This window comes from Hirundo rustica, chromosome 13 (assembly GCF_015227805.2).
Source record: "Hirundo rustica isolate bHirRus1 chromosome 13, bHirRus1.pri.v3, whole genome shotgun sequence".
Lineage (NCBI taxonomy): Eukaryota > Metazoa > Chordata > Aves > Passeriformes > Hirundinidae > Hirundo > Hirundo rustica.
The window spans coordinates 6545836-6561111 of NC_053462.1; the positions used below are offsets into that span (position 1 = coordinate 6545836).

General features: G+C 40.6%; 1 protein-coding gene across 2 annotated transcripts in view; it reads left to right on the plus strand.

The window, feature by feature from the left end:
• ALDH1A2 (aldehyde dehydrogenase 1 family member A2) overlaps positions 1-15276 on the plus strand; it is a 54417-nt gene that overhangs the window by 20876 nt on the left and 18265 nt on the right. For both annotated transcript variants that reach the window (XM_040077454.2, XM_040077453.1), the window contains 6 exons: positions 2391-2495; positions 2737-2877; positions 4473-4602; positions 9675-9736; positions 12444-12572; positions 12703-12816. In XM_040077454.2, coding sequence (XP_039933388.1) covers positions 2391-2495; positions 2737-2877; positions 4473-4602; positions 9675-9736; positions 12444-12572; positions 12703-12816 — 681 coding nt within the window. The remainder of the gene's footprint in view (positions 1-2390; positions 2496-2736; positions 2878-4472; positions 4603-9674; positions 9737-12443; positions 12573-12702; positions 12817-15276) is intronic.

Below are 15276 nucleotides of genomic sequence, written 5' to 3' on the forward strand. Positions count from 1 at the left end.
ATAGATCCTTCCCATGTCCTATCTGAAATATTTACTATTACTGTTCTTTTTCTAAGTCAGAGGGATAAATGGAGCATTCAATAAAATCATACAGCTTTTCCTTCCAGCCAGCTTGAAATGCAGAACTCTTTTGTAATTCCAAGGCACTATTTCTCATTCCTATGGTGAAACGTTTTTCATGATCAAATATATGTCCTGTGTAGTAGCAAACCCGATGATAGGTGTTAATCACAGAAGAATGGAGTTAACATTTTTTAATCTATTTTAAAAAGAACAGACCACTTCTCTAAGGGAAGTGTACTGAAGGGAAATGTACTGAATTGTGGCTGCCACGATTTCTCAGGTTCTTGTACTCAACCAAACTGCTTTATTCTTTCAGTGCAGCTCACATGAGAAGCCTATGTGTTTATGTACATCCTGTCACCTTAAACAAACATGCTTACATCTTCTCTGGCCATCTGCTCCTGAAGCTGGAAGCTTTTTTCCTTTCCCCTCCCTCCTCAGCACCCCCCGACATCCTGGGTGCAGTTAACTCTAAGAAAACAGTGGAAAGCATGAAGTAAAATCCTTCTTCCACACAGGTCACACATCTCAGTGTTTCTTTGCTTCACTCACAGTCTAAAGGTGACAATGATACACCAGAGGATTCTGGCTTATGGTGTTGGCCGTAGGGATCGGAATGGTGATTCTTTCACTGTCTCATTTTGGGTGAGCTCCAGAATGTCCCAACAGGGACCAGTACCTGGGTGTGCTGAACAGTGTCATCCCAGAGCACAAAGACACCCGCACAGTCTGAGGAGCTCACAGTCCAAGGACACAAACAGGGTGTGCAAGGAAAGCAATGGCAGTGGTGTGGTAGGTCCTGAGTGCAGCAACCTCTGAAAACCCAAATGGAGGGGGCAAGGGGGAATGAAGAAAGGACAGGCTCTGGAATGGATGGAGGGGTGCACAGCAAAGAGGCTGAAGTTTGAGGCAGAGGGGAGAGGAGGAAACACAACAGAAGCACATCCATAATATCAAAAGCACATGGGATTATTGGTTTCTGTGTACAGTTCTACCCTGCCAGGGTCTTTTCCAGGCAGGCACAGGTTCCCCTCACCCAGGGCCGCAGTGAGCTGGGCACCAGTGAGCTCTGGAGCAGAAGCTGTGACACTGCAGTTACTGTGGCACTGAACCTGAGCTAATAAGCCCTGCTGAGAGGAACAGGACTTCCATTTGGCTTGGAGAGTAGGTTTGAGCAAGCTCCTGTCTGGTAACTGAAAACTCCACAGGTGTATTTTTGCCTTCATGTGTATAAAGATGGGTCACTTTCTCTTACCTGTGTATCTGATTGGAACTAAGACTCCTCAAGCGTTCAAAGGGTCCCTGTGTTTATTAACACAGCCCTGCATGCAAAAAAACCTTTAAAAAGCCCAGGTGGTGAACATTCCTCGTCTTTGCATGTGAACTCCTGCTTTCAGTGGAGTCAGGGGCAAAATTCTCGTGTATTTCAACGAGGCCAGGACAGTCTCTTGCATATTTAAAGTTGTATTTCATGGAATCCAATAAAAGTACATTGATATCTGGACTACACAGAACCCAAATGTTGCCTGAATTTTTTGAACACTTTCATTGTTAAAAAGATTTAAAAGACAGAGTCTGAATACCTGGAAAACTTTTTGCTCAGTCATTTTCGTGTAGTGATTTCTTTATACTTGCTAATAAATAATTGCATCCTGTTCTTAATTCAGCAGAATTCAACTGACGTGTGTGCAGCTCCCAGTAAAAATCTACTTTAAATAAACTCATTTTTCATTACCTTTCTCAAGACAGCTGTTTTCAGCACCTTTACCATTTAAATTTGGTTTGCCCCTGACAATTAAAATTATATCAGCACTGAGAGAATGTAACAATTTCCATTGTTCCTAGCAGATAAGCAAGTTAATTTTGTGCTGCAAGCCGTCACTGTAGCCATAATTAACTGACTGTGTATTGAAGAACTGTGATGTTTGAGATTATTCAGCCTTGACTGGGATGTATCAGTGACTAAATGTTTACTTACTGAACTGACTGATTACTTCAAATCCTTGTCTTGTCTCCTGCAGTTTCAAGGCTTTTTCTCTGATACAGGTATTTCTTTTTTTAGTTTATTTGTTACAGTTTTTGAACCAAATTGGAACATCAACCAATGTTTAGACTTGGATGTTGCTTCTATAATGACACTGGTATAGAATACAGAAAGACATCAGGGGCTGACCTCAGCCTGAACTCTTGAAAACTGTAATTTTCACATGCAAAAATAGGTTTCAATTATTTTGTATTAGAATCTGCAGCTTTTCTCATGAATTTTTTGTTACATATGTTACTGCTTGTTCGTGCAGGAGACCTGATGACTTTTCTCCCTTTTCTAGATTTTCATCAATAATGAGTGGCAGAATTCTGAAAGTGGAAGAATATTCCCAGTATATAATCCAGCAACAGGAGAACAAATCTGTGACATTCAGGAAGCTGACAAGGTAACGTATCCCATGATACACAGTGAGTGGCTATATGTTTAATGTATAAATTAAATGTATAACAGATAATAGAAATGTATAAATAGATCAAAGCAACCAGTCCAGAATAGCACTGTTAGACAGTTCTATTATTTACTGTAGTTACAAAACGCATCATGCAACTAAGGTTGTATAACAGCAAATTCCATAAGCTTGCTTGTGTTATTTACCTGCCTTCAATATTCTTCTTCCTTCTTCCCAGGTTGATACAGACAAGGCAGTGAGGGCAGCTCGGCTGGCTTTTTCCCTTGGCTCTGTTTGGAGGAGAATGGATGCCTCAGAAAGAGGCCATCTTTTGGATAAGCTGGCAGACTTGGTGGAAAGGGACAGGGCAATTCTTGCTGTAAGTGGCACAAAAAAATCAGTAGTCAAATCAATTGAGAGTTTTACATTCTGGGAGCCAATTTGTTCATGAATGGCTTGATATGAACTGTATGTGAAAAGCACATGCGGCTTCCTGGCTGAAATGGCTCTGCCCACTTACACTGCCTGCGATGCAAAACCCATAAAAGCCAACAAGAGGCTTCCAGTGGGCTCAGATCAGCTTTAAATTGGACGTCACACAAAAGCAGGGTGTGCACACACGCGTGCCTGCCTTGCACGCCTGTAACTCTCCTGGAATAAGAACTGGCAGGTTGGGATGATTTGTGCAGATGGGAAGGGAAGGGCAGGTGAGGTGCTAGGGACACTCAGCTGGTGACACGAAACGCGGGTGCGGCTCCGTTTCGCTCTCGGATGAAGCCATCGGAGCGGTGGCATTGTTAATGTTGTTTTCCGCATGTCAAGTGCTTTGAACTAAGCCCGTGAACATCTTAATTCCAGCTTTGTCAACACTTAAATCATCTTACCGCCAGTGGATGCTGTAAAATCGCCATGGGGAGAAGGAAGTGCACAGCAAATCAAGTTTACTCTGCCTGTCATTTAATTTTTATTTCTGGAGCCAAGTTCTTTACTGAGTTGCCCTGCAGGCAGTGCCATTAATTGCTCTTGGGGATATAAGTCAGTGCAGAATTAGGCCTCCATTCTTCTCTATAGAAACTCATTTGATGGTTGGTGTGTTACACATGGGCGTCCTTTGCCCGTTCTTAATGATTTCTATTAGACAGCTATTGAGAATGAGTTAAGCTGCTCAACATCTTAGGATATTTTATTGGATTTTTTTTGCTAAATTATCTTAGGAACCCCTAAGAGGATAGCTTATAAGATACTTTTAAAAATAGGAATATTAACTAAAAAATAAAGACATTAGCTTGTTAATTTATGAGCTTCCCTAGAGGAAAGTTTGTTTATTTGATGGCAATAAATAAACTGGCTGTACAGTATAGATATCTCAGACCTCAGCAGGAGTCTTGGCAACCATATAGAGAAATTTTTATATTCACATCAATTATATAAAGAGGGATGTGTCCATTCTTCTCTTTATGGATTCAGATCATTAATACAGGGTTACAAAGAGCCCCTTCTCAGCTGTTATCATTAACATAACAGAACCCAGTTTGACAGGCATTTTTATCTTGGCTCCTGATTAAAGCAATTCAGCATTTATAGATCTGGACCAAACACAGTGGCTATTAGGTTCAAAGTACACAAAGGCACATGTACATGCATGTGGATACATGCATAAACCCACAAGACAGACGCACAGACAAACACACACATATGTTCTTAAAATCACAGCCATTCCAGGATACTCCAGAAGAAAACTGTTTGGGTTTTTCAAGGAAAATACTTTTCGTTCACATTTGCAAAAAGAAATAACAAAGGGGATCAGATAATTGTTCTGAACCTTCTGGGTTAAAATTGCACCGAGGTGCAACTGATTGGTCTTCATTACAATCTTTGTCATGGTTCATGAACTGCTAAGATGGTAAATACATAGGTACAATAGTCTAAAAATGTTACTATACTTACATCTCTTAACTTTTTCTTGTCCTGCAGACTATGGAATCACTGAACAGTGGCAAACCATTCTTGCAAGCTTTCTATGTAGATCTCCAAGGAGTCATAAAAACCCTGAGGTATTACGCTGGTTGGGCAGACAAAATCCATGGAATGACCATTCCTGTAGGTAAGGGGAATTAAAGCACAGCTATGCACCTAAACCTTCTCATGGCCGGACTAAAGCTTAGTAGCTCACAGCTTCGTGGAAGGCAGAGGAGAAGCCTGGGTTGCACCTACAGTGTGTAGTGTGTTGCTGAAGAAGATGTTGGAAAGTCAGTAAGGGCAGGACTAGGTGCCCTGCTCTTGTTCTGCCCCACATTCACGCGTGAGGAGGGCTTGGTTTCTTTGGCATGCATCCATCTGAGAAGGAGATACGTCAATACCTACGTTTAAATATTGATACATGTATAAAAATGGACAAGGTATAAGCCTGAAAAATGAAAAAAGTGTTGGGTGCCTGTTTAAGAAACAGTATCATCATGTATAGATCTTGTTTGTATATGTCTTCTTACTGCTTATGCAAATAATTTTACCTGGGACCAACACCGGATCTATCTCAATTTATAATTTGAGATCATTCTTAATGTTGCTATAGAGAACTACATACATACGAGATATATTTTGTTCTAGGTCCTTCTTCAAATTATTCAGTGGGATGAGTTTTATATTGTATACATGAGATAAACCTTCATGCATGCTAGGAAATTATGATGTTATTATTCTTCTGCTAAAGAGATTTGAAAAAATCCTTGCCATTTTTTTTATTTAACAAATATCTTCCTCCTGCCCCTCCCTCCCAGCTGTTTAACAAATACAGGCTGCCCTGTCTGATGCAAACATATTCATTTGCAGTCTGGACTAGATGTACCAAGTGCTACAATTACACAACATGGCAAAATAGCAGAAAATTATTTTATGTAGGTGCAGTCATTAAGATAAGTGTACTCATCTTTCACCTGCATAAAATAAATTTCTGGAAAAAACATTAAGAAGAATGAACATTCATTACGTGGATTCTTTTTGGCTCCACGGCGCACGTGTTCGTTGCACATGCACGTTTACTCCACTTTACCCAGTGATGCCTGGAGGGCACACTCAGGGGTAAATGCCCGTTGCTGTTGCCCAGATATTTCCCTGGTGTTTCACTGTGTGACAGGATCTGCAGTGCACTCACTCGCCTCTCTACAGCAAAGCACCAAACTAACCAATTGAGGCAAGCAGATAAATTGAAAATGTGCCTCCAGAATATTCAGAAGGGAAATGTCATGTAACTCTTCTTGCAGTGTTACCCATCTGGGTGTTTCACCTTATTAAAATTGCAGTGTCCACTGATCTTCACTATCTTATTTTCACCAAAGAAATGACAATAATATTTCAGGTGTAGACATTCCTGCAAGGACTCAAAGTTTTCCACAGTCATTTAGGTTGAGATTTGTAAATCCCAGTTTTGCTGCTTGCACTTCACATTTAATCATACAAAAGTGCAGACCACACCATAAATTCATGTATTCAGCAAATTTCCTGTTCCCTAATCTCTTTCTCCCTGGTCAGTGAATTCCTCCTTCTCACTCTTTAGCCCCACAGGTACACAGAAATTAGGTCAGCCACCAAAAGGCACTGCCAGATTAAGGAGAATAAATATTCTCTGCTTATCCTTGGTTTCAAGTACCTTATAGGATAAAACTTGACTTTTTTTCAGTAAGACGGGCTATGCTGGGTGAAAGGAAGGCACATTTTCAGCATGCCTTCCTCAGTGCAAACTTTGTGCTAACACATTTTCAGTAGTGTAGAATCATAAGTCCATTCACAGATCTTCAGGGGACCAATTAGTTCTTCTTCATTTAACACTTCTCTTTATTCCTCTGCTTTCACACCATAAATTCATCATTCTCATGAAGCTATTTTAGGGTAAAGCCAGTGTTAAACAGCAGTGCTCTTTAAGTTCACTTACCATCAGCTCACCAAAGATAAACAAGACAACAAAACAAAAAAACCCCACTATTAAATCTTGTCTTTCTATTCAGTGTGCTAATAAATCTGAAACCTCACAATCTTCTGTTGCTGCTGTTTTTGCTGAAGTTTTATTTTCCTGTAAAATAAAATCAGGCAATTGATAGACAAGTAGAAGAAGAAGTGTGTTTTACAGTCACATTCCTTTAGGTCCCAGAGCTACAAAACCTTCAGACTGCCCTTTGCTTGCTCCCATGCGTAAAGCCTTGATGATTTAAATTAAAACAGAATGAGGCTAGGCCAGAAACTGTTAAACTAATAAACTGAATGCAAGCAGAAATGTATCTTTAAAGCAATATATGCTATGATATAGTTTAAAGAACCAGTTCAGCTCTCCTCACCCACTTGTTTGCCGTGTCCTGCTATATGAGGCATGGGACTGTATTATGGTTGTTATGCAAATAAAATATTCGTGCTGGAGACTCCTGATGGAAATCTGAGCAAACACATCTGTGGAAGATATTGCTGTCCCAAAGTGAGATCCCTGGATAAATGGGACTTGCTTTCTGATTAAAAAATGAAAGTCTTTGGGCCAGGTGCTAAGCAGCTGCAAATTGATCTTGCTCTATTAATATCAGTGAGGACTGAAGAATGTCAGTTTACTTCAGCTGAGTATATTAAAAAAACCCTTTTAACACAAAATTTTAGATTGGATGTGGGATCAGTGTCAGGCCCCGCTCAGGCAATGTTCTTCTGGAGGCCAGCTAGTAAAGGACAAGAGTAACAATCATAGCCACAGCACCTTAGAACAAGGGCCATTAGCATGACTTAAAACTCTGAAACATTTAAAAAGTCTCCTGTATAATTTCTAAGCACAAGGGACCTTTCTATGCTCACTGTTTAGAATAAAGGAACTGAGCTCATTTAATTCCTGAGCTGTTTTGTCATGGTAACAGCTTGTTCTGCGTTATGGACAGTGTGGCTCTTAGATCCACCTTTGGCCTGTCCAGAGACATCCAAGGCTTCTGAATAACTTCAAGTCACGTATGTTCCCAAAGATATTGTTAGAAAGCAACCTCAAAAATCCCATCTTGTCAGAAAATCTGTAGATGATGAACTTTGGAAGTAGGTGTCAAAAAGGGCAGCTGTCTAGAGTGCAGTGGGAGACAGCAGGGAGAGCAGCTCTGCATGGGAGGCACCGCTCTGCGGAAAGAACGTTCTGCCTACGCTGGGCAGAATTAACCACCGTTTGTCTGCCTTGGCAAGAGGTTCAGGTTATCTATAACTCCGTGTGATGAAGCACGCAGACATGTGGCAGTGATTATGCAGTGACAATCTAAAGTCAGACAGTGCTAATGTAACTGTGTTACTGTTATGTTGCCACCATCCTTCTGGCTGAGAACCCACCTCTCACAGTACTACCGAGTACAAGCTGGTATTTTTAGCTGACTCCTCTGTGTACCTCTTGAGCACTTAGACAGTTTTGCTTGTATGTACTTCTCTGTATTTTGAATTCTACTTTGCTTCTGTTGCATCTGATGAATCTTCCTGTGGTCTGTGAACCACTGCTGACATCTGTGAAAGATAACCTGGAAAACCAAACTGACCATCTCAGTCTGTGGCACAAATACTCTCATCTCCACTGGGGAGTTGTCAAACATCTGGAGATCAAAATGTTACGACGTTTTGTCAATGCAGTGCAAACCAACTGATAAACTATTTTCTTCTGCCTTTTCCTGAATCTCTTTTCTCCCTTTCCCTCCCTCCTTTATTTTCTCTGTTCTGTCGCTTGTCTTGGCTGCAGACTATTGTTACCTTTCTCATAATTATTCTGTATCTGGCCCCCAGCTGACATATTAGCTACTCTAGCTCAGGTTTCTACAGAGCAAATCCTGTAAAGTAGATGGATAGAAATAAGCAGACCTGACAGTAAGTTATTTCTAATCAAATTCAAGTTGAAGTCTTTTCTTAAACCCAAGAAACTTTAAGGATTAACCTGTTTATTGTTACCAGATATATCTTAGAGGATATTGCAGCAGGTTCCCAAAACACACTCTCCATTGTGAAGTCAGGCCCTTCCCCAATATTGCACAAGAGTGGCTGCAGCTCTGGACTGAACGGGGGGAGAGGCCGGGGTGGCCACTTCCCAGCCCAGCCTGGGAGGGAAAGCACATACCCTGTGTCAGACAGAACAATGGGAGCAAAAGCCCTGTAATCTCTCCTCCTCCTCCTCTTACTCCCTTCCGCTGTCTAACCTTTTCTTATCCTGGTAAATCATCTCCTGCCATTAAGCCTAGGTAACCTCATCATTCTTACATACTTAGCTGAAATTATTTTCCCAAGTTAAGAGATTTGAGTTTTTCTAGATGACCAAGCACCACAGGCCAAGGGGCACATTCAGCTCATGCCTTTAGCATAGCTCTTCCTTCAGCTGTAGCCTCACTGAAAAACATCTGACCTAAATTCAGAGACAGTTTGAGTCTGGGCTAGTTTATACAGCTACAAGACTCAATGGAGTACAAAGGTGCAGTAAATCTACTTTGCACAGATGCAGGCCGAGCACACTAACAAAGCTCCTGGTTAGACAGTACCTTAACCGATCTTTTGGCTGGTCCCCACACAGCAGGTCTCTTTGTGGCTCTTTGTTAACTGGGAAGAAACCTGTGTGTGTAACTTCAGCCCACAGGAAGCACATGATGCTCAGTGACACAGGTCACACACTTTCCCTCTTCACTCCACATGTAGAGATTGCAGTACATCATGCCATCACTTCACACTGCCTGTGTCCTCAATGGCAGATGAGGCAGCTGAATGCTACTCCATTACTCCACACTGGGTTGTAGATACACCTTTATATTGCTGTGTTCCACTCATGCCTTTCAGGTAATTGCCTTTGTGACTCTTCATTCCTCTCATCCTTAAATCAGCTAAGGCCAATAAGAGCTTCCATGCTGCTGCAATTTTATGTGCAGTACAGCTCTTTGCCAAGGAACAAAGCAGGTTACTTTCTGATGGGAAGCCTGCTTCCTTTGTTGTATAGAAAGAACAATTGGGTTGCTCCTGAACTTAGGTTTCCCATGCTGTCTCACAAAAAAACACTTCCATGACTTCTTTATTTCTTTTACTGCCATCAAAGGCTGATCCTTACAGTTTTTTCCCCTCCCTCTATTTTAATTTTTTTTTTTTTTTTTTTTTTTTGTTCTGCCAAGTCAAACTGCACTTGAGAGTAAGCATGCTCATCTGTTTCAGATGGAGATTATTTTACGTTTACAAGACATGAACCCATCGGAGTGTGTGGACAGATCATCCCTGTGAGTATCTCTACTAGTGCTTTCTATTTATTTTCATTTGAACCAGCTCTCTTTAAAGACACATAAAACATGGTCCTCAGCTATGTGTGTTTTCCATTACGAAAAAAGCTGAGCTCATATTGTTGACATATCTTTAACAGCCTCCCTGCAAATGCTTATTTGAACATGCTAATAGGGTTTAGGCTCTGTTATTAGGAGTTAAGTTCTCAAGTCATAGAATTCACATGATTAAAACAAGCAAAGCAAAACACAGTGTTAATATGCTGTCAGTGGTTATGGATGTTCACACAACTTATGGAAAATTGATGCTTTGCTGTGGTAGTCTCTTTATTTATTTAGTTTTTACTGTGATTTATCAGGCTCCTCAGTTCCTGGGAGAATGTGATGTATTTTAATTCCATTCTTTCCTGCTATTTCTTTTACAAGGCTGGAGGAGAAAAGGAAACTCCAGGAGACATATCATTACAATTAACATTGTGTAGCTAATAGAAGACATGAAATGTTTGTTTCATTTGTTGTGAGAGAGAAACACATAATTTCTTCAAATCCAGTACTCTCCCTGCACCCCAATAGACACCCTCATAATAAAATCTTGCTGAACACTGCATGAGAATTGCACTGAGAGGGTAACTTTTTCAGAAGAGGCAGTTAACCGGCTTTAGCAGAAATTTCAATGGGAGGCTTACATTTAGCTATTAAAATATTGTGTGGAAGCTTTTTTGCATGACAATACACTGGGGGACTAATCAGGCCATTCTCTGAAATATTTGTTGATGTTGATTTTTATTTTGTTCACATTACCACAAAGCCACTAAACAGAAACACGGAGGAATTCCATTACAAGAGGAGCAGCCAGAAAAGATTACTTTAACAATGTTAAGCCCTTTCCTCCATTTATATTTGTCGTTATTTCATGTCTTTGTTAAGGGGTGGCTTTTGTGTTTGGCACTCGGCAGAAACCCAGAGGAACATGCAATGACTCAGAGTCTGTGGCTACAGCCATCCTGCAAACACCTACACACTCTCCCAACTTGGTCCTTATGAATGAAAGATTCCACAGCTCTATCCCCGTTCCTCAGCCAGGCACACAGATAAGCATTTGCTAAATGACAACCCCAATATCTAACCCCAGCGTTGCTGGACATCTCTTATGCTCGTTTCACTGAATTTAACTGACAGACCACAGGCTGAGGACCATGCCAAAAGCAGGATTCCTTTAGTTTAGATGTGCAAACCTTTGTTCAGGGTACCCAGCCATCTACCATAGATGTTTGTTCTTCCCTCAGGTTTGTCCTCCAAAGCCTGAAGATGGCTGTCATACCCATCTATTCTAACACCACTGCTGATCTGTTCCGTATTTCCTCTACGCTACCAGTCCCAGAGGACAGCCCAGGCCCAGGCGTGTGCTCTACCACTGCCTGAGCAAACGCATTATTCAAAAATAAAATTAAACAGCAAGTCTAACACTGAACTCCTCATCCTCTTTCACATCCCAGCTTCCATCAAAACGTGCTCTTTGGCAGTGCTGTAGCATAAACAGGGCTATATAGTGTCCTATAAAACTGCTGCGGCTCTCCTTGCAATGCCATTAGACGTGCAGGCTGTTAGCACGCTGCTGGCCCGACAGCTCCCCTCCCAGGTTTATGTACTGGAGATGGAATTAAAACATCACTTTGTCTCCGGAGTTTATAAACAACAGAGCGAGTAAAAAATTGGGTGTTCGGTGAAGGAAAGACAGTTGTGTATTTTTTCAAGCTAGCCAGGGGCTAGAGAGATGTCTGAGAGTGGCAGCTGATATGCATCAGGCAGCAACGCATTCTGGCCAGTGGCTGACTCTGTGACTGATATTTTCTATTCTCCTTCTAAAAGAGACTGTTGTATGCATTTGCAAGAGTGATTGTGCAAACACAATTATTTTATAACTCTGACATTTTCACTAAAATCGGCAGGACTATCCACTTAACCTGCTAGGATCAGGCCTTGGTGCAAAAGGCTCATTACTTTTATCTTTACCAAAGCATGTTTGTGCATCAAACTAATATAATTCACTACTACATCATCTGTTGCAGTGCATCAGATACAAAATTTTATAATGCATCATGATACAAAATTTTTAGCAGCAAAGAGTTTCTCAACTTGTTTCTTACTGTCCTTTTAACATCTTCCATGCAGATTTCTCAGAAAGAAGTCTTCAAGAAAATTAAATGCTTTGATTGAACATTGACGTTTATGGGCTTTTTATTGTAATTCCATCAATTAAGGATTATATAATTTTGAGTGGAAATTTTATATCTTAAGATGCATTCAGGGATATGAAATTTACATCCAAAACTGCTTCAGCATGAACAAACAGTTCTTTCCAAATGTATCAGAAGCAAGACCTATTTTCATGGGGGAATTAAAAGTGCCAATAGCAAAATGGTAAATGAAATTAAAAGTTGTGACTTAAAAAATTAAGAGATAACAGAATTTTATTTTATGGAGATTGCTGGTGGGGGTTGTATTTCTTTGAACAGGAGAGAAAGAACTAAGAAGTCACTGTTGTTGCTTTCTTAATGGCAGTAATTTTAAAAAAAATCCTAGCTTAGTGCTGGGAAAGATTTATGTTGAGGATCAGCCTGAGAAATAAGTGAGGTATCAGCTTGACATCTTGAAAACAAAACACCACGGCAATATTTTTCCATCTATCAACTTTTTTTTCCTACAGTGGAACTTCCCCCTGCTGATGTTTGCATGGAAGATTGCTCCAGCTCTGTGCTGTGGCAATACAGTAGTTATTAAACCAGCAGAACAAACACCACTCAGTGCCCTCTATATGGGTGCCCTCATCAAGGAGGTAAGAATAATTGAGGGGAGTGATGTCTGCCTCTCCTTCTGGGGAGGGAACTACCAGCACATGCCTGCTTTAACGTGCTCTAACAGTTCTCATTAGTCATGCTTACCTTCATTCATTCCTATTTTGACAGGCTGGCTTTCCACCAGGAGTTGTCAATATTTTACCAGGATTTGGTCCAATTGTTGGTGCAGCCATAGCCTCTCATGTTGGCATTGATAAAATTGCTTTCACTGGATCCACTGAGGTAAGAGGATTCAGACATTACTGTAAAACATGAATAAATACTTCAGTCTTTGTGCTACATTTCTTACTGTCACTGAGTAAAAGAACTGCATCTAAATAACAGTGGTCTGTGCTTCCCTGTGCTAAACTTATGTACCACAGGACTTCCCAAGCACAAACGGCTCCTTTCCTCCAGCCCCTGCTGTGCTCGGCACCTCAGCACAGGAGATATGCCTGGAAAAATATTACTGGGATTTCCTGTGGGCTTATGAGGATGTGAATCACATGCAAGTAGGCAGAACATCCCGTGTATATCATAGCACACATAAGTGCTGCTTTAACATCCATAATTTGTGTATCCTGCTGAACTTGGGGAAAAGGGAGAGAAAGGGAGCAAATTGTGCAAATGTACTTCAACTTTGATGCTGCATTCAAGTATATTGAGGATGAGGAGGAGACCTAAAAAGAAAGGAATGCAGGGAGAAAAGGAGATTGTCCAAGGTGTCGGTTCCCAAAATGATGGAAAGAAGCTGGCCAGAGGATGAAGGGAGTCAGTTGTCTCATGGATGCCAAAATGTCTTGCTACGAGTCTATGCTACAGATGTTAGAGAGGAGGCTCACTCTGAACACGAAGGCAGCAATCTAGGGCAAGACTAACCCCCAAAACTCTCATCACGTCTTGCTCTCAAATATGTGCCAAGCTGGCTGTTATCAGGGTTGGGGTGGGGATGACAGAGGTACTCCAGACTGAAGTCACAGGAGAAGGGGCCTTATCTCATCGTCTGAAGGCAGACAGAAAGGAATCTCTGTGGGAGTTTCAGGGCTGGTTATATTTAGAGAGTGCTAAACCCAGCCCTTTTCAATTCAAAATCTGACAAACTATTGTATGGAGGGAGCTAAACCCCAGGGATCCAGTCTCTCTTTGATATGTTTGACTCCCACTCGTGGCAGAGGAAGGCTTTATGCATCCCAGGGATACTGCTCTTCACAGTGAGGCAATTTGTTTTTTGATTTGCATCGATAAATTCACTGACCATGCCCTCCTAGATATGTGTGGGTATCTCCCTGGTGGGCCCAAGAATTTGAGAGACCAGCTCAATTATTTCAAATAAATTATTCTGGTGGAATTATTCTGGAAATGAGTTTGCAAGTCACACACAAACCTAAATTACCAGTAAAATGTAGCTGCAGTTGTATGCCTAATTTGCACACAGGTGTTTTGCAATTACTATATGTCTGTATATGATTTTTTAATGACAACTTCAGATTCTAATATACACAGGTTACATTCTAAGTCAATGGCTATATTAGATTTCAGAGTGTTCTGTGGAATTGCTCTAGTCATTACATCTCCTGTATCCAATTAAGATTAGCATCCTGGAATACTGAAAATTTTAATATGAGCTGATTACCCCCCATAAATTAAGTTGAAACAATTGTTTTCATAAAGATATGTGGTCTCTGTTTAAGATAAATATTCTATTATACAGGATGTTGCACTGTTTGGAAGAGGAAAAATACAGATGGGTTAGGTTTCAAAGTTGTCTCTTGTAGCCAAAATAAATTTTTATTGTAGTTCCAGACAGCTTTAGTTTTAATAGGCGTTTAAACTCAAAAGCTGTGGGTTTTATACTAACTCAGTGCCTACCTTTAAAAGCCTTACTAATAGGAAGTGAAAAGCATTACAGAGATGAAAAAGCAATTCTCTAAGAACCTAAAGCAAGAACAGATGGATCGTTTTAATGCAGAGTTAGTGTAAACTATTCCATATTGTTTCTGATTTCCTGTAACACTGAATTTTTGTAACAGCAAGTCAACATTGTAACATTTTAAACACCACATTCTGATATGAGCCGGACTATAGTCTCTGACTCCTCCAAAGCAGATTTCAATTTATAGAGAAATAATAATGGTAATATTTTTTTCTCTCTAGTACTTGTCTGAAGCATGTCAACTGTACACTCCGGTGGTGGGGATTTCCAATAGCCATTAGGTGTATAAACACCATGTATTAACTCCATTCCTCCATTCCATCCATGTGCTAGTTAAGGCAGATGGACAAGTTAATGATAAAACCTATCGGTACAAATGCAAAGTTCTTCAAACTGAGATTCTGAAGCACAGGTTTTTCTCAAGTTTTCACCATGAGATTCTTTTATAAAAGTGTTTTACCTTTGAAGTATACTTACAGCTAATGAAAATTCCGCATTTGCCTGTAAAAATCACTAAAATGGGAAGAAAAAAAAAAAAGAATAATGCTAATGTGTTGTAGAACCCAATCCATAGAAATAGGAGCCAAAAGGCCAAGTTCACAATGTTAACTCAGTAAAGCCTGACACAGCCACACCACAGACCCCTCCAGCCTCGCACCTTATCTTGCAGCAGGACCAGTACCAGATGCTCACAGAAGAAGAAAGCACGTGTAGAGTGATCCTTTCCTTGCTGTAGCCTCACAGCTTCTGACAATCAATGACTTACACCT